Raw genomic sequence first — 19,208 nt, 5'->3', positions numbered from 1 at the left:
TAACAGGTGTAAACATTCACGCTCTGTTAAAGCACCAACAGACCCTAGTAGGATCGTCATAGATCACCCAGACTATCCTGACCTACAGAAAGTACCGTCATGTTATCATGATCTAAAGGAAGCCTTTAACAAATCAAAAGCCATGTCGTTACCTCCTCACCGACCTTTTGATTGCCCCATTAATCTCTTACCGGGGGCTCCCATTCCCAAGGGAAAACTGTATTCGATCTCAAGGCCAGAGAGGGCGGCAATGGACGACTACATTTCCTTTTCTCTTAAATCAGGGATTATCCGTCCTTCATCTTCCCCAGCTGGAGCGGGGTTTTTCTTCGTAGGAAAAAAGGACGGTTCTCTGAGACCTTGCATAGACTACAGCCCTCTTAATGACATTACGGTGAAAAACCGCTATCCTCTGCCACTCATGTCCTCTGCTTTCGAGCTACTTCAGACTGCCAAGATTTTTACCAAGCTGGATTTAAGAAATGCATATCACTTGGTTAGAATAAGGGAAGGGGATGAGTGGAAAACAGGATTTAAAACTCAGAGCGGTCACTATGAATACCTTGTGATGCCTTTTGGACTGTGTAATGCACCGGCTGTGTTTCAGGGTTTTGTGAATGAGGTTTTGCGGGAATTTTTGAATGTTTCTGTGTTTGTGTACCTTGATAACATTTTGATTTTCTCACCAGACTCTAAGTCCCATGTTCACCATGTCCGTCAGGTTCTGCAGAAACTACTCGAAAATCAATTATATGTCAAGGCAGAGAAGTGTGAGTTTCACGTAGAAAAGGTGGTCTTTCTAGGATATATAATCTCACCAGATGCAGATGGAACCTGCTAAAGTCAGTGCAGTTTCCAAGTGGCCAACACCAGACTCCAGGAAGAAGGTTCAGCAGTTCTTGGGGTTTGCAAACTTCTACAGAAAGTTTATAAGAAACTTCAGTTCTGTAGCTGCTCCTCTTCATGTTCTGACTTCTTCCAAAGTTCCCTTCAAGTGGACTCCCCAGGCTGACTGCGCTTTCCAGCTCCTCAGGGAGAGGTTCACCACAGCGCCGATTCTCACCATTCCGGATCCCCAGCGCCAGTTTGTGGTCGAGGTCGATGCTTCCAATGAGGGAATTGGAGGCATTTTGTCCCAAAAATCCTTGAAGGACAACAGAATACACCCATGTGCCTTCCTGTCGCGGAAGCTGACGACGGCAGAGAAGAACTACGATGTGGGAAATAAGGAACGGTTAGCTGTAAAAGCTGCTCTTGAGGAATGGAGACACTGGTTGGAGGGGGCAGAGCAGCCGTTCTTAGTTTGGACAGACCATAAGAACCTGGAGTATATCAGAAAGGCTAAACGCCTCAACTCTCGGCAGGCCAGGTGGACTCTATTTTTCAGTAGGTTCAACTTCACTCTCTCTTTCCGCCCCGGATCTCAGAATCAGAAGCCTGATGCCTTGTCTCGCCTTTTCGAACCAGAACCCTTTTCTGTAGAGCCCAAGACCATCCTTCCATTAAACCGTATGGTCGGAGCTTTTTCCTGGCAACTAGAGTTGGACGTTAAACAGGCTAACACATTAAACCCAGTACCTAGCAAGTGTCCAAACCACCTGCTCTTTGTTCCTGTGTCTCTCCACTCCAAGGTCATCCACTGGGCCCACACGTCGGTGATCTTGTGCCACCCTGGAGTTAAAAGGACTATGTACAGGATTAAGCAGCGTTTCTGGTGGCCAGCCATGAAGAAGGATGTGCAGGAGTACGTAGCGGCTTGTCCGGTGTGTGCCTGCAATAAAACCTCGTCCCAGGTCAAGATGGGTTTGCTCCAACCACTGCCGATTCCTCAATGTCCCTGGTCACATATATCTATGGACTTTGTGACAGGTCTCCCCTTGTCCAGAGGCAAAACTACGGTTCTGACAGTGGTGGACCGGTTCTCCAAGATGGTTCATTTCATTCCGCTAACCAAGACCCCCTCTGCCAAGAGTACCGCAGAGGTCATGATGAACCAGATATTCAGGATCCACGGATTTCCAAATGACATTGTTTCCGACAGGGGTCCACAATTCATTTCAGCCTTCTGGAAGGAGTTTTGCAGACTCATAGGCGCTACTGTCAGCTTGTCTTCAGGTTACCACCCTCAATCAAATGGACAGTCGGAGCGCCTGAATCAGGAACTGGAGACTACACTACGCTGTCTCGTTTTCTAGAGCCAGACCAACTGGAGCGACCACTTCACTTGGGTGGAGTTTGCCCACAATACTCTTCCCACGGCGGCCACAGGTCTCTCGCCTTTCCATTGTGCCAATGGTTATCAACCGCCGCTGTTCTCAACCGACGAAGGGGAAGTTACGGTACCATCAGCTCACGCCTTGATTAGACGCTGTCGCCGAGTTTGGGCTGCAGCTCGCCAATCTCTGCTTCGAAGTTCGACTCGGATGAAGGCTGTAGCAGATGTCCACCGCAGGGCCGCTCCCATCTACAAACCGGGTCAAAAGGTGTGGCTTTCCACCAAGGACCTACCACTTTAGGTGGCTTCCAAGAAGTTGACTCCAAGGTTTGTGGGGCCTTTTCCGGTGTCAAGAGTCATCAATCCGGTGTCTGTGCGCCTAAGACTTCCCAGACCCATGGGGGTACATCCTACATTCCACGTCAGCAAGATAAAGCCAGTTCATGAGAGTACCCTCAGTTCGTCTTGTCCTGTCCTCATGACAGAGCTATGCTCTTCAGCTCGTTTTGATTCAAAGCCTATGTTGGCTCCTGAAACTTATTATAAGTTTAGTTCCTCACGTTGTGAGAGATTTTCTGTTTTGCCTTGCTCAAACCTTTTTTGTCATCTCTTAAGAGTGATCTTCTTACCTATTTTGTGCAAATAAAGTATCTTAATTGTACTTTACCTTTGGCTCCCGGGTCGTGCATTTGAGTCCTTATCCTTGTGTAACCAAGTTCATAACACTATCTCAATGCTTTTATCTGTTAAATAAAAAACTTTCTACTTCTTACATTTTGAACACAAATACCTGTACTTTCTACTTCTTACATTTTCCAAACAGGCTGGTTCCTTTAGTTTGAATGTGTGTTTGGTGGCGTGATCATTATTATTTAGAGTCATTGCGTGCCAATTGGTTTGAACACGATCCGTGTATCCATCATTTCCTGGTCTTCTCTAAAGAAGAGGGACCAATGGAAACGTTGTCATGTTGCCGTTGTTCAGCATGGAAACATTCATTAGCTAACAATGACATTATTGTTCTATTAATATAAAGGGAGGGCAGGTACTCTTTAAAGCAGCTGGTAGTTATGGGTACTTTTCACTTAAGTACATTTTGAAGCCCATACTTCTTTACTTTTACTTGAGTAAAGACGTTTAGTCAATACTTCTACTTTTACAAGAGTAGTTATAAACACGGGTATCTGTACTTCTACTTGAGTAAAGGATGTGTGTACTTTAGCCATCTCTAGAGTTGGACCCTCCCTGACGACATCCTCTCCTGGCCGAAAGCCTCAGTCAATAGTATATATCTGAAGGTGCTAGCATTAGATGTATTTAATAGTGCTTATGTTTCATTGTTGGAGTATATACTACTGCCTGAATATGCTGAATGAAAGGCAGGTTTTCCTATAAATCATTTCTGATCCTAAATATTTAGTTTAGTTATTTTCTAAGGTCACATTGTTGTGGTGTCTTAAAAATACACTTCAGTGAAAAACATCTTATTGATAATTCCTTCTTGTGTTTATCTGCATTGCATTTGATATTGAGGTAATCCAAACATAAAGGAAGTAATCAGGTTAGGTTACTTAGATTACACTTTTATTAAAGGTAACAAGTTATTGTAAGGGATTGCATGTGTATTTGATTCACCTAGATATGTGTACGGTGGAAAACTTGAACTATTTCATCATTTATATGACTTCCAACCCCAAAGGGGAGAAGAAGCAGATCGGGTGACACAAAGGACAGACATTTTCATTAAGCAGAGAGCACATTTTCCTGAACAGGCAGCAATGGATGAATACTTTATTTTGTTCACGAGTAAAAGTAATCTCCAATAATTCGAAGGACAAAGAACTGGTCAAATAAAAACTGTATTCAACGTCAAATAAACTATTTGGAAAAACAAGAAAAGGTGTTTAAACCATGGAGACAGTAGAGCCAACAATGTATAACAACCTGAACATAAGAATAACAGGGCCTCTTTAAACTCAATTAGGAATGCAAATGAAACCCAACAAATGGAGCTCAGATATGATAATGTGGAACTTTTTGTGAAAGTGTTTAATATTCAGCAGAGATAGCCCTCGAGCTCCATCCTGTCACATGAAGTGCGACGCCAACAAAACAAAACCAGAACAGACCGAAGCTTTAAAACAGATCGGCGGGCAGAATTAACAACATGCCAGAGAACAGACGATGGGAGGAACCACATCGTGTGTTCATCATAAAAATCCTCTGCACCTACACAACACGCTCCGTCGTCACCTCTGCACACAGCTTCAAACGCTCAGACCTGTAATCTCTTTTCCAGTGTTAAGGCACAAACTATTGCTCTGTTAATACAGGAATATAAATGATCTTTGGTTACTGCAATGTCATTTAAACAATCATAACATATTAAAGGTGCTGCTGCTTTGAATGCTATTAAACAAACTTACATTTTTTAGGTTTGTGCATCATAACTCCCAGAAGAGTGAAAGAAATAAAACGAACCAACAGAACGGAGCATGCAACCTGCAGCAGCAAAACTCTAAAGTAAGCCTTTCAAAGTGCACATTTTGTATCTTAAAGCCACATCTTTTTACATGTGGGAAAGACCGTGTTACATCACAGAGGTTTTTGGTTTCCAGCTGAGAAACAGATTCAACTTAAATAAACTAAACGGTTTGAAAATGACAGTAAAGTAAAATCACATTTATGAAACATGATTACAGTGCTTAAAGGGATAGTTTGACATCATGTTATATTACTGAAAGTTAGATGAGAAGATTGACACCTATGTGTGCTAAATATGGAGCTACAGCTAGGGGGAAGGTTAGCTTAGCATAGAGACTGTAAATTGCCCTGTAAAACGGTTAGCCTAGCTTAGCATAGAGACTAGAAATGAAGGGAAACTGCTGGCCTGGCTCTCTCCATTGGTAATAAATTATCGGAGTAGTGTTACATAAAATCAATGTCTTATCTTTGGTTTGAATAAAAACCGACATACATATTTTTTATGGTGGGCCAGATAAAATAAATCTACAGCTAGGAGACGGTTAGCTTAGCTTAGAGACTGGAAACTGCTAGCATGGCTCTGTAAAAGGTTGTTAACAATCTGAGTGCCATTACATCAAGACCTTCATAATCAACTTGTTTTATTGTTAGTTTACTCTTCTTTTAAAACTCTTATTTAAAATACATTTTGGGGGGGGGGGGGGGGGGGGGGGTATGCTGGAGTATTTCGGGGCCGGATGCATTCAGTCTATATAAAAATACACGATAACAAATACGTAAATTCTCCCATGTAACTCTTTCTTAGGGCTGCGACAAACAGCTTGAATGTTCTTTAATCCTCCAATGACTCTAGATTAATGGTAAAATTTGAGAAAATATTGAAAAATGTCCATCCCAGTTTCTCAAAGTCCAAGGAGATGTAAATGTAGAGATATTTAAAATCGACTAATTGTTGCAGCTCAACTGTAAAAAAAAGTAAATATATGTATTTACTAAAATGTCAAACTATTCCTTTAATGTGCCACTGCTATAACAGGTTTAATGAGTCAGAATGAGCATAATTACTGGTAGATTGTTGCTGTATAATAGCTTTTTTGGTGTACTTATAATGCATGATGAATAAAGTTCTCATAATTCTTCAGTGGAATGTACTGCAGGACAGATCAGCTGTAAATTCGATAAACAGTCTTAAAACAATTAGCAAACAAATGTTCGCAAATCCAGCAAAAAGACTGCAACGCGCACGGAGCCACGACACCGATCTGCTGATTTATGTAAAGATAAAACTCTTTGAGAATCTGTACTGCGAAATGTTTATGTAGAAAAACATAAAGTCGCTCTTCTCAGGAGTATAAAAACACTGATTAAAGGAAAATAAACTCCTTAAAAAAGGCAGCTGTGGAATAAAACAACTACTGAGATGCATACAAATTTACCAACAGGAAGTATTCCAGTTCTTCCATTATAAAAAACTTCCAAAATATAAAGTACCTATGTGTCTCTCTTATAAAAGAATCTCAATAAAATTAGATTTTTATATAAAAACTAGCGTGCAAATTGGAGTCTGAGCATCATCTTTAAGACATCAGGAGGTTTGATCGGACTTCAGTCTCTCCTCCGAGTTTCTCGAGTATTTGACGGAGAACGAGTCTCCGTCGGGGGGAAACTGAATGCCGTCTGACGGGGAGAGCAGCGGCGTGGAGGTGATCCAGGAGGAAGCATCTAAAGTCTGATCCAGGCAGTCTTTGGAAGCAGGAGGAGCAGCGTCTTTGGTATAAGGCAGAGTGTCTTTATCTGCAGAGGGGAGCTCCTTCTCACTGTCTGTGTGCTGCTGCTTTTTATTGCTAAAGGAAGTCTTGCCGAGTGACAGGAAGTGAGGCTTAGGGCCGAGCGGCGACCCCGCCTTGACCCCGCTGAGGCTCAGGATGTTTCTCCGGGTTTCGTAGGGGAGTGTATCCAACTGCCTGCCGACCTGCACCGGGCTGGGGAACAGCGTGCCCTGACACGCCCTGTAGAAATATCTGGAAGCAAAACAGAGACACGTATTAGACGGAAATACTCCCCTGCAAAACATCTCAGAAACTTCTCACAGCAATAACTGTAGCCAGGGAAGTGAAAATGATCAATTTACCACTACTTTAATCTATTTAAGAGGACATATTATGCTCATTTTCAGGTTCATATCAGTATTTCGTGTCTCTACTGTGACATGTCTTCATGCTTTAATGTTCAAAAAGCGCTTTATTTTTCTCATACTGCCTCTTTTCACCCTCTGTCTGAAACCAGAGCCCAGACTGCTCTGATTGGTTAGCTGGCCGGCTCTGTTGTGATCTGTCAACCACTTAGAGATGTCCCGCCCCTTAGCCTTATCACGTACAATGTGCTGGAGCAATAGCCAATAGATGCACGAGTGTTCATTCGTGATGTCTATGTTTTGGAAGTAAACAAAGATCACACTAAAGGGAAGTGAAAACCCCAAAAAGAAAAATAGGACCTGTTTAAAGAACAGCATTACTTCAAACAGTAAAAGAATGCCGGCTCTTTGGATAAACCTGGAGAACATCTGGTGCAGAGAGAGCTCGTTGCATGGGTCATAAAATAGAATTAAATAACTAAATAAATCTAAGGGGAGTGGGTATTCAGTGAGACACAGATGGGCGGGGGGGGGGGGGTACCTGGGCAGTAGAGCGGCTGCAGGTGTGATCACACACAGCAGGTAGAACAGGGGGTCCTGCAGGAGGCGCTGCATGCTCCAGTACGGGTTGGAGGGGGAGTAGCAGGTGGGGCAGGAGGCGTTGTAGCACAGCGCCACGGTGAAGAACAACGAGATGCTGAAGCAGATGCACAGCCAGTTCATCCACGTCTGAGGGAGAGGACACGGAGGAGGGGCATTAGCTTTGTATTCGATTCAAATACACCAGGATGGACATTCAAAGCCTTAAAACAAGAAACAAAATGTCTGAATGTGTCGGTCGCATAATTTAGAATGAAGGACACAAAAAATATCACACAAAACTGATTTAAAAGAAAATCTATACGACCTTCCCTGAAGCACTTTTTACCTTTTTCTTTTGCACTTTTTAGTCATTGAAATGGTTTGTCCATACATATATTTGGGGTAAAAGTTTACTAGATGACTTAAATCCAAAAGTAGATTACATGAATGACATCAAAACATTTAAAAGGTAAATACATAACTACATAATTTATGTCCATTATTTTTTTTATTTGATCCAATAACTTTTATTATTGTATTTATTAGCATTTGTCTAACCTCAACTATTTTCCTCTAAATAAAAGAAGGAAAACAAAATGTTACTTTAATTTATTTCCATATATCCGTTATTTTCGTACTTCAAAATAAAAGCATGCAGTCTGTATGAGCTGCGATCTATCTTAATGATAAGAGATAAGAAATATTCATTTGATATTTGTAGTATTTATTTGCTGCAGATGTTTGCCTCTGAAGCACTTCAATACTTCTATCAGATATTTTACATTGGTTGATATTTGGATTTGGATACAATTTATTTTGCAGCCCTATCTAGAACATATCATACATTCAAGCAGGTGAAAAAAACCTATACCCTCTCAACCAACTTCCTCCTGACTGCTTTTCTGTTTTTCTTTGTGGCTTTGTTTTTGTTTCGTTTGTCTACCCTCCCTCCCAAATGTAAAGCGTCTTTGGGTTCAAGAAAAGCGCTATAGAAATAAAATGTATTATTATTATTATACATTCGAAAGGTATTAAAGTGCACCTATCATGCTATTTTTAGGCATATATTATGGGTCTCAGATATATAAAAACTAGGGCTGTCAGTCGATTCAAATAGTTAATCGCGATTCATCGCAAATTAATTGCACATTTTTGATCTGTTCTAAATGTACCTTAGAGGAATATTTTTCAAGTTTTTAATACTCTTATCAACATATGAGTGGACAAATATGCTTTATGCTAATGTTTATTATCATTTGAACAATGACAAATATCTCATGAATATTAAACACAACAACCTCTGAACATTACAAATATTCGCCTCAATTCAACCTGGAACCTCTCTCATTCAATAATACAATACAAATGGTGTGTGTGTGTGTGTGTGTGTGTGTGTGTGTGTGTGTGTGTGTGTGTGTGTGTGTGTGTGTGTGTGTGTGTGTGTGTGTGTGAGATGGATCATTGGAGCTATGTGCAACTCAAGGCATATGCTCGAACCGGAGCTGCCTGGACGCTGCAATCATGTTGCGCACTATCCGTGCTGAGTGTGCTGACTTCTCGTACAATGTCCCACTGTCTGGCTTCCTGCATAAAGTCAAGTGCTCGGCGCAGTTGTGGCGAAATGTCGCTCCTCTGTTTTCATTTAAACAGCTCCATATCCGTTAGCGCAGCTAGCTAGCACCAGATGCTAACAACAACAATGCACGTAAGGTCTCTCTCTCGCTCGCTCGGGCCACATATACACACACCCTCCCGGTCCTCCAGATGGCCAGTCGGTGCCTGCCGGTGAGCGTGGAAGTGTGGTCTGCCACAAGCGGGCGACAGGAGCAGGGCTCTCAGCATCAGCTTGAAGATGGTATTTTAAACTCGATGCGCTCTGAAACTACGGGGCGGCCGAGGACAAAAAATACACATGCGTTAATCGCGTTAAAATAATTAGTGGCGTTAATTTTTTTTTGCGTTAACGCGTTATTAACGCGTTAACTTGACAGCCCTAATAAGAACATATCAAAACATGTCTATGATGCGCTTTGCTCAAAATACAAACATATCATGCATTTTAGACATCCCTCATATCCCTCTGTTTTAGCCCCGTTAGAGAAACGCGGATTTTGGGTTCTTAGCTAAAAAGAAAAGAAAAAAGGAGGCGGAGCTAATGCCTGATCAGAATTCTACCGGAGATAAAGTTACATTCTGCTGTGATAAAACGCCATCCTGTTCTAAACCACATCAAGGATTATTTCTGAAACAGTATGGAGCTCAAATGCTTTTTCTCTTGCGGGTTTATCACAAGGTGAGTTCCTTTCTTTATTTCCTGCTTTCTAAACACGTGCTCTCCAGTACAGGTTAGCTCTGAGTGTTAGCGAGGCTTGCTAATGTAAACAAAGACGAGATTACGTCCAAAACACGTCAGGCATTGTGTCTGATAGCAACACTCTGTGGGTCAACCATCCGAAACTACGTCATATCGGCAGCAAATCTGTATCCGCTCGTTGTACCCCCGTTTTTAAAAGATGTGGGTACGGAGGAAAAGGGTTTTATTTTCTGACGCTGCGTGAGTTCCCTGAAGCACCGGGGACACATATTGATGCATAAAAGACATCAAAAAGTGCATTTTGCATGATAGGTCCCCTTTAACAAGAAACCTGCACACAAATCATTTTATATTCTCTTTTCAAGCTGTTACAGCAAAACTGTCCTCATGCCCCCATGACTGACGGACATCTGACAAGGTGAATGCTATAAAGAGTGTGTATTGTCCCACACACACACACACACACACACACACACACACACACACACACACACACACACACACACACACACACACACACACACACACACACACACACACACACACACACACACACACACACACACACACACACACACACACACACACACACCACACACACACACACACACACACACACACACACACACACACACACACACACACACACACACACACACACACACACACACACACACACACACACACACACACACACACTTAATTACAGCCTCACAGCTCCTGCCTGCTGTCATCTCAAGTACCTTTAATTGACTTTCACAGCGTTTTCCCATCATGCATTATGCTCCGGAGCAGCAGGAGATGTTACCTGCCGCTCACCGTGAAAACCTCTCTGTGCAGAAAAAGACATTTTCAACATGTCGGGGGGGGGGAGATTTACAGCCTCAGCATAATGGAGGAGACTCTGATCCACTGCACGGTCGTACATTTAAAATGGATCCTGACCAGCACGTTTACGGGAAACATGTGGACACCCGAGAGTAAAACCAAGAGAGGCAGGGAGGGAGTATATAAATATTTTGGAGCATTGGGCGGAGGCAGTTTGCTGTCAGAGTGATTTACAGCCTCTGATTCTTAAAGCTTTCTGATCCACTTTCATCCACTGCGGGAAAATGTTTCTTCATTTGAGTGAGAAACAGCAGCACAGAGAGAGAGAAGCCTTTCCAAGTGATGAAATCTTATAATTACACCGCTTAGTTGAACACTTGATTCTGATTGGTCGATTATGACATTCTGGAGGTTTGTTATGTTTACTGTTGCCTAGGAGGATCAAGGGACTATGTGCAGTCCAGAGTTCCCGTTAGAATATTTTTTCGCCGGTCAACATGTCCGTTAAAGTTTAAATCTTCCGGACAACATTTGAAAAGTGCCGGTCAAAAGTATTCTTTGTTATTTATTGAGCTTTAAAACGAATTGATATGATTCGATATTAAACAAACTAATTATAGTAGATTAACTATTCAAAAGTGTACAGTAATTTACAATAACACGGGAATAATAAACGGAGCGCTGACAGCCCGTCAGTATCGCGGAACAGTGATGAGTGACCCGACAGTAAAACTAAACATATCTATAACTAGTTACGGTAGTTTGAGAGGTCATTAAAATAGCTACGTGTGATATTCTAACCTGAAGTGTGTGTTTTGTCCGCTCACCGCTGCATGTGACCATGCAGAGCTGTGTGTCGACTTGTCAGCAGCAGCTGATCTCTCTCTCGTTTATCTCCATATCGATCAGATCCAGCTAGTTCTAGCTAATGATATGACTACCTGCTTATTAAAAGACACCTAAACAATAAGCGTCGCTATGCAACCGGGTGAGGCCGCAAAGTATAGCACAGCATTATGCATTTGTTTACATGCCCACCGGAACCCCGAGGCATTACCAACAGATCAACGCACAATCAACCCACACAGGACATCTCTTTCTCCATATGAAGTGTTAGACATTAGAATTGACTATTCTTGTCTGTCACATAAGTGGCGCAAGTTGCGCAACTGATGCGGTATTGCGCTAAACGGAAATTATTTGGACCGGACACTTTGACCGGAGAGATTTAGATTTGCCGGTCTTCAGCATATTTTACCGGTCATAGTCCGGTAATTACCGGCTAACGGGAACTCTGGTGCAGTCATATCAATCCGCAGAAAGAGGTCCCGGCAGTTTAACGTCAGCGGTGGACAGCAAGCGGTCGTTTTTTTTCAGTCAGAAAACTGAGTTTCCTTCTTACCCAGGTTTTGGTCTCTATGCCCAGGTGCACCAGTATGGTGAATAAAGCCAGGGAGGTGATGGGAGTTCCCCACGTAAACAAATCCACATCAGAGTCAGCGTAGGCCTGAGGAGAAGGAGGACGAGGACGAGAAGTGATGAGTCAGTCCAAGCAGATAAACAATCTGAAGTAAAGTTATGGATTTATAAGGAAAAATAATGAAAATTAGACTCACAAAGTAGGGGATGAAGAAGCAGACCAGACTCTGATAGAAGGCATCGATCATATTCATCCAGAACATATATGGCTTGTATTCCTGTCACAATAAAACAACAAAATGTAAAACAGAAACTAACTCAGCAATGTGAACGACATTATATTCATACCCAGGTTATATAGATCTATATAATTCTACATGATAACAACAACCATTTAAATACTGCAACACACCGGATGAGAAACACTTCTTCCTTTCACCGTTAGCTTCTTTAAACACTAGACACTCTATGCTTTAACCTGATATTTTCAAAATAAAAGCGCACGGACCTCAGAGTTTTGCCCGTTGACGTATAGCTGAGGTAGTTGTTGCAGAGTCTCTGCAGACACGTCTTTGTCCAGCGTGCCGGTGATGAGCTGAGGGAAGGCGGAGAACATGAGGTTGAAGAAGATCAGGTACCACTGATCGACCATGGCCGACCCGGAGAACCCGCAGTAGAACTGATACCAGAAGATCAGCGCCACGAACATCTGGGGACAAAACATAACGGGAGGGAAATTAATTATTCACTTTATTTTGGTTTACATTTTTATTGCCACTTTGAATCTCAAGCCAAAGACATTTAGAAATGGGTTTTTCCCTAAAAAATACAAATAATTAGCAGATAATGCAGATAACATACAATATTAATGTAAAACAATTAATTCTGTATATTCTTATATGATGCACTCAATATACACTCTTTTTATTGGTTAATATGTGTATATTTACCGTTTTTTTTTTATTACATTTAATTTTTTATAATTTTCATTTTAAGAAAATATGTATAGATATCAATCCAGAATTTTGTTTATTCATTTACAGTATTTTATACAAATTATTTTATATGTTTCACTCACTGTTTTTGGGGGTTTATCCAGAAGATGTGTGGGTAGTTGGAAAATAATTAGTTTTAGTTTTTTCTTGGTGTTATTAAGAGTTTTGGATTGTCTGGTAGTTTAACTGAAACTATCTTATTCACATATTTGTATTAAAGTGGACCTATCATGCTATTTTTAGGCAATAGCATAGGTCTCAGATATATAAAAAACATGTCTATGAAGTGTTTTGCTCAAAATACCAAACAGATCACCCATTCTAGCCATGCCTCATATCCCTCTATTTCACTTCCTGTTTCAAAAGTGCTGATTTGGGTATAAAGCTTTAATAAAAAAGGAGGGGTCTGAGCTCACGCGGGACCCGGCAGCTACTGTCTAAACTAAATGCTGCTGTGATGAAACGCCATATCATGGATTATCAAGGATTATCTCTGAAACAGTTTGGAGCTCAAAGGCTTTCTCTCTCGCCGGTTATACCACAAGGTGAGTTCCTTTTTATTTCCTGCTTCTTCACACACATGCTCTCCAGTACAGGTTAGCTCTGAGTGTTAGCGATGCTAATGTAAACACCGACCATATTACGTCCAAAACAGTCGGGCATTGTTTCTGATAGCAACGTTTCTGGTTGGGCCGTGGGTCCACATTTCCGATATTACGTCATATCTGACGCAAATCTGGATCAGCTCCGTTGTAGCCCCGTTTTTAGAGATTTGGGTACGGAGGAAAAGAGAGAGGGTTTTATTTTTGACGCTGCGTGAGTTCCCTGACACACCGGGGACACATAGTTATGTATAAAAGACATCAAAAAGTGCATTTTGCATGATAGGTCCCCTTTAAGGGACATTAGTGTCTGCAGGGATGCTGTGCGAGGAGTGTTTTTGTGCAGCAGTTAAAGCGTCTCACAGCGTTCTTGTAGAAGAAGTAGAGAATCATGTTGGCGAGGCGGGAGTAGCACCAGTGTCCGTGAACCAGCAGCAGCTTCTGCAGGTACCGGAACCGAGGAAGAGCAAAGTCACTCGCCATCACCGCCTGCAGGAAAGCACAGAGACAGTTAGTGATTAGAAAGCAAAAGCTTCACGACACTCAAGCTAACCCCAGTGGAGGCTTGAAGCAAAGTTACAGGAGCATGGAGATGGTCAGAATCGTGCAGGATTGTGTGTATTTATTGAGAACACATGTAGTTCATAGCTATTTTTTTGTTAATACATTACAGTTTCATTCAACTATTAATTGAGCTAACTTATTGGTTAGCTGTCGGGCTTTGTTGTGATTAGTCAACTGCTTCGAGATGTCAGGACATCAGGAGGATACGTCCCCTCCTGACCCAGAAAGCGACGCAACTTCTGGTCCAGGCTCTCATCATCTCACGCCTAGACTACTGCAACTCCCTCCTGGCTGGTCTACCTGCATGTGCCATCCGACCTCTGCAGCTCATCCAGAATGCAGCGGCTCGCCTGGTCTTCAACCTTCCTAAATGCTCCCACACCACGCCGCTCCTCCGCTCCCTTCACTGGCTTCCGGTAACTGCTAGAATCCACTTCAAGACACTGGTACCTGCGTACCATGCTGCGAATGGATCTGGCCCTTCCTACATCCAGGACATGGTTAAACCGTACACCCCAGCACGTGCACTCCGCTCTGCATCGGCCAAACGACTCGCTGCACCCTCGCTGCGAGGGGGACCCAAGTTCCCATCAGCAAAAACACGTGGGTTTGCTGTCCTGGCTCCAAGATGGTGGAATGAGCTCCCCATTGACATCAGGAAAGCAGATAGCTTACACACCTTCCGGCGCAGACTGAAAACTCATCTCTTTCGACTCCACTTCGAGCGATAGAATTACTTGCAAAGCACTTATATACTAACAAAGGACTGGCTTATCTAAAGCCAGTTGAGTAGCACTTGAAATGTTTTGGCTCTATGAAACCTGAGTACTTATATGATTCTGTTTTCTTTAAGTTTGTATCTTCTTGGTCGAATGCACTTATTGTAAGTCGTCAGCTAAATGCAATGTAATGTCCCGCCCCTTAGCCTGTCACGCACAATGTATTGGAGCGCTAGCCAATAGAAGCTGTAGTGTTACATAGTGATGTCCATATGTTTCGGAGGTAACACAGGGATTTTAGCCTTTGCAGTCCATTTACATGCATAGAAACCTATAGAACGCACTACAGGAAAGAGGAAGCACCAAAAGGCATAGCAGGGGCTATATAATACGTTTGATATATATAATGTATTAAAGTATTATCCCAGAAGCCCCTCTTATCTTCACTTGACTTAAATATATGAGCATGGTTTGCCTGGTGATTAGAAATGATTAATGTAGCGGAGACTTCAACAGATGTGCTGAACAGCAGTGAGCCTCTGCAGACTAATTGGGAATCTCCATCATATCCCTTTTTAACCATGCATCCTGCCTTAGCCCTGACCTCAGTGCAGGGAGGAGCTGTGAGGAGTAACGCAGATGTACAGTGAGATGCTTCCTGACTCAGCACCACACTGCTGTTAACTTAAGGGTGTAGTGTGTGTGTGTGTGTGTGTGTGTGTGTGTGTGTGTGTGTGTGTGTGTGTGTGTGTGTGTGTGTGTGTGTGTGGGCTGTAGCACACACACTTAAGAGTGATGGAAACACACTAATATGCTCCACTATACCACGTCCTCCCCTTATCCCCTTATCTTCTATCCTGTTCCTCCTTTCACTCCTCTTTTTATCTCCTTACCCTTCATTTCGAGGCACAATTAATATATTTTGTAATAGTTAGTATAAGAATTTAAGTTATACACACCACTGTATATATTGTAATACACCAATTTATTTTTACATATTTATTTTTGTTATATCATTTAGTATAATGTGCACAATTGAGGTGAATGTCTTATGTTTGTATCAGACATTTTGAACTAATCTGCTTATTGCACTTTTTATATTATATTTGTGTTTTATTTTGTGTCTTTTATTGCATGTTTTTACTAAACTTTTTATTTTATGATCAATCGTTTTTTTGGACATTTTTAATTAAACTTTCTCACGTTTATATTAATTTAAATTATCTTCTTTTTGCAAATTTTAAATAAAATGTTTTAATTATTTTATTTGTTTATTGCCAATGTTTTACTGTTTTACTAAATTAAGTAATTTTTATATCATAAAATTAAGAAATTGTTACGACCCAATTTCACCCCTTTATATATATAAACTCATCCTGATTCAACCCCCCCCCCTCTGTCCCCCCCTCCTCACCTGCATGCCCTCCTGTCCCGAGATGCCGACGCCCACATCCGCCACCTGGATCATGCTGACGTCGTTCGCCCCGTCACCTGAGATCAGTGAACAGAGAGAGAGAGTCACTACACACACACTCGGGTACATTATTTGGTTTCCTCCACATTACTGCTAACACGGCAATGGCAGGAAAGCGCTGAGCGAGCAGAGAGAATCCTCCAGAGAGAGCGGAACGAACAGGAAACAGGAAAGACGTTGAGAGTCACCCCGAAATCCCCGAGTCACCTTCATCATTAATTAGTTAGAGTTAATTACTAAGGTGATCTAAAGTCACGCTGTGCGGACTCAGTGGTCACAGCGAGGGTGATATATGCCGTTAAAAACTTTGCATTATATACCTGGCAGCTAAATCCTCAGAACTGTTACAGGATGTGCATTTTGAAAAATGTGTAACTTTTTTATTGTAATTTCTTTTCTTTTTTTTAAATCTTAAGTACTTTTTTCTGCATGCTTAGGTAACATTAAGCTGTCTTTGGCTCTTTTTCTGCTGTAACAATGTACCTTTCCCCTCTGTGGGACCATAAGGCATTCTGATTCTGATGAAGGTGTTATGTCAGGCTTGGACCTTCTCAATATAACTATATAATAACTGTTATTGAATTACAGTTTCCAGATTTAGAGAAGCTCCACCGCAATTATTAGGGGTGAGAGGAAGTACAAAGAGGCTGATTGGATTATAATCATCATTATAGAGGTTTGTGTGTTAGTTAATGTAAGGAATATTGTGTGTGTGGTCATGTGCAAACGTATATATAGTTTGTTAATTGGGAAATTAATATATTCTGATAAGATATGAATTACTCCTAAAGACGTCATGAGATGATCTGGAACATGTCCAAGTTTAGGACATTACATTACATGTCACTTGTTAGACGTTTTTATCCAAAGCGACTAACATACTCAGTACTGTGGACAACCCCCACAGGAGCAATTTGGGGTGAAGTGTCTTCAGGGACACAACGACATGCTGACTGCAGTGGGGTTTGAACCTGTGACCCCCTGATCCGAATACCAACGCACAACCCACTGCACCACACGCCTCCTAGGACACCTGACAATGTTCGTGCGTTAAACACGGTTAGGGAAAATGTTCGTGTGTCATTTAGAAACCTATATCTGCTGTCTGTTTGTTGTACTCATGGGGCCACTACAACATTTGACTGTTTGAGAGCAAAGGTAGTGTTTCCTCATTATTATTGTTTGTTGTACAACGAAATAATAATTGATCAACTATATCTGTGTTTGTGTTTTATTGATTCCTCTCGGTTTCATTCTTTCCTGTTGTGAGTGCTAAATTGCCACAACAAAGGTGTGTGTGATGAGTGTGTGCCTCTTCATGACATTATTAGTAAGGGATAACGCTAAGACAGGGGTGTCCAAACTATGCCCGCCGACCATTTTGAATCGGCCCTGAGCAAATTCAAAAACTAGAATGGAATATGGCCCACAGATAAACTTGAGCTTGTCTTATATTGTACTTCTTGAATATAAACATATATTACACAGCAGTATTCATGTGTTAATAAGACCACTTTTCAAATAAATTCAGTCAATTAAAGTTGGAAACATTTTCTAAAAGCCCAATGACTTATTTCCACAACAAGCTTGACATATACCCTTCCTATTTCTCCTTATTATAATCAATCTGAGGCTTCTGATGAGCTGCCAACACTCACATAATTTACCTACATTTGATTGATTTTGCTAACTTATAACTGAACTTGTGAATGTCCCAGCCCTTTGTATATTTTTCTGTATGTGGCCCTCGGAGTAAATTATTTGGCCACCCCTGCGCTAAGAAAATAAAACTCTGTTACACGGCGCACCAACGGCTGGCTCTCCGACAACAATTTAAAATGAAGGCAGCTCTGATTTTATGTTTTCTGTGACTGTCCAAGTCTGTTCAGAGTTTATTTTCCACTAACAGTTCCCTAAATACAACAGAGACCAAACCGTCTTAGTGTCAGTGTTTACTTCCTGTCTGTCTTCTTCTGGTGATTTATCTGACGTCCAGCGCACCCTCGTTTAACCTCTTTTCCTTTCTCTCTCTTGATCCTCCTTAGCAACAGTCCTTATAGTGCTTAACAGCGGCCTGTACTACAGTCATATTGACCCCTGAAATGTCCGAATTGACCAATTATAATTGAGTATTCAAGCCATGTTATACATCTTATTAAAGAGGCCTTTTCTGTTTTTTGGGGTTTTCAAAGGTCTGCAATGGCTAAAAGCCCTTTGTTCCCTCTAGAGCAGTGTTTCTCAAACTTTTTCATACCAAGGACCACTTAACCAATAAAAAAACACTCGCGGACCACCTAACTCCACAAATATCCAAAAACACATCGTTTTTTACAAATAGCCTGAAAATGGTACAAACAAGTGGCCACATTGTGTGATGAAGGTGTTTATCTGGGCTATATCATGCAATCGAAAGTGAAACTTAAGCTCGCTCCATTGCGGAGATATTCCCGCGAGAGTGCGGAAAACTTAAATAAATAAATTTATTTCAAATGTGAAATTTTACCAATATACTCACGGACCACTAGGGGGCGCTCACGGACCACCAGTGGTCCGCGGACCACACTTTGAGAAGCACTGCTCTAGAGGCAGTTTTGTTGTTTATATATTGTATGTATATTCTGTACATGTTGTGACAATAAATCTAATCTAACCTAATTTTATAAACACAGGAAAACCAGATTGACATTCAAGAGAAATATGACACTGGTCACTTATTTGTTGTATCTGTTCCTGATTCTGTTTCTACAAACTCTCAAACCAGAGTCGGTAAAGTTTGAAAATGTATGAATAATATCAGCTGCAGGTTATTTATTCGTCAGTAGCAGTTTATTTAATGATGAATTCTTTGTTTCTCAGCCAGAGCAGCGAGTACATGAAG

The 19,208-nt window shown here is 41.5% G+C and overlaps 1 protein-coding gene across 1 annotated transcript in view; it reads right to left on the bottom strand.

Annotated features, from left to right (window-relative positions):
* Nucleotides 1-3,974: 3,974 nt before the first annotated feature.
* atp10a (ATPase phospholipid transporting 10A) overlaps nt 3,975-19,208 on the bottom strand; it is a 51,446-nt gene continuing 36,212 nt past the window's right edge. Inside the window, exons 15-21 of the mRNA XM_034223539.1 lie at nt 16,271-16,347; nt 13,937-14,062; nt 12,485-12,685; nt 12,174-12,254; nt 11,960-12,064; nt 7,375-7,562; nt 3,975-6,720 (exon numbers count right to left, since the gene is read on the bottom strand). Of these exons, the coding sequence (XP_034079430.1) occupies nt 6,285-6,720; nt 7,375-7,562; nt 11,960-12,064; nt 12,174-12,254; nt 12,485-12,685; nt 13,937-14,062; nt 16,271-16,347 (1,214 nt within the window). The 3' untranslated portion in view covers nt 3,975-6,284. The remainder of the gene's footprint in view (nt 6,721-7,374; nt 7,563-11,959; nt 12,065-12,173; nt 12,255-12,484; nt 12,686-13,936; nt 14,063-16,270; nt 16,348-19,208) is intronic.

Source organism: Gymnodraco acuticeps, unplaced genomic scaffold (genome assembly GCF_902827175.1).
Source record: "Gymnodraco acuticeps unplaced genomic scaffold, fGymAcu1.1, whole genome shotgun sequence".
NCBI lineage: Eukaryota > Metazoa > Chordata > Actinopteri > Perciformes > Bathydraconidae > Gymnodraco > Gymnodraco acuticeps.
The sequence above is the reverse complement of the archived record's forward strand: the minus strand, read 5'-3'. Positions and strand labels throughout refer to the sequence as shown.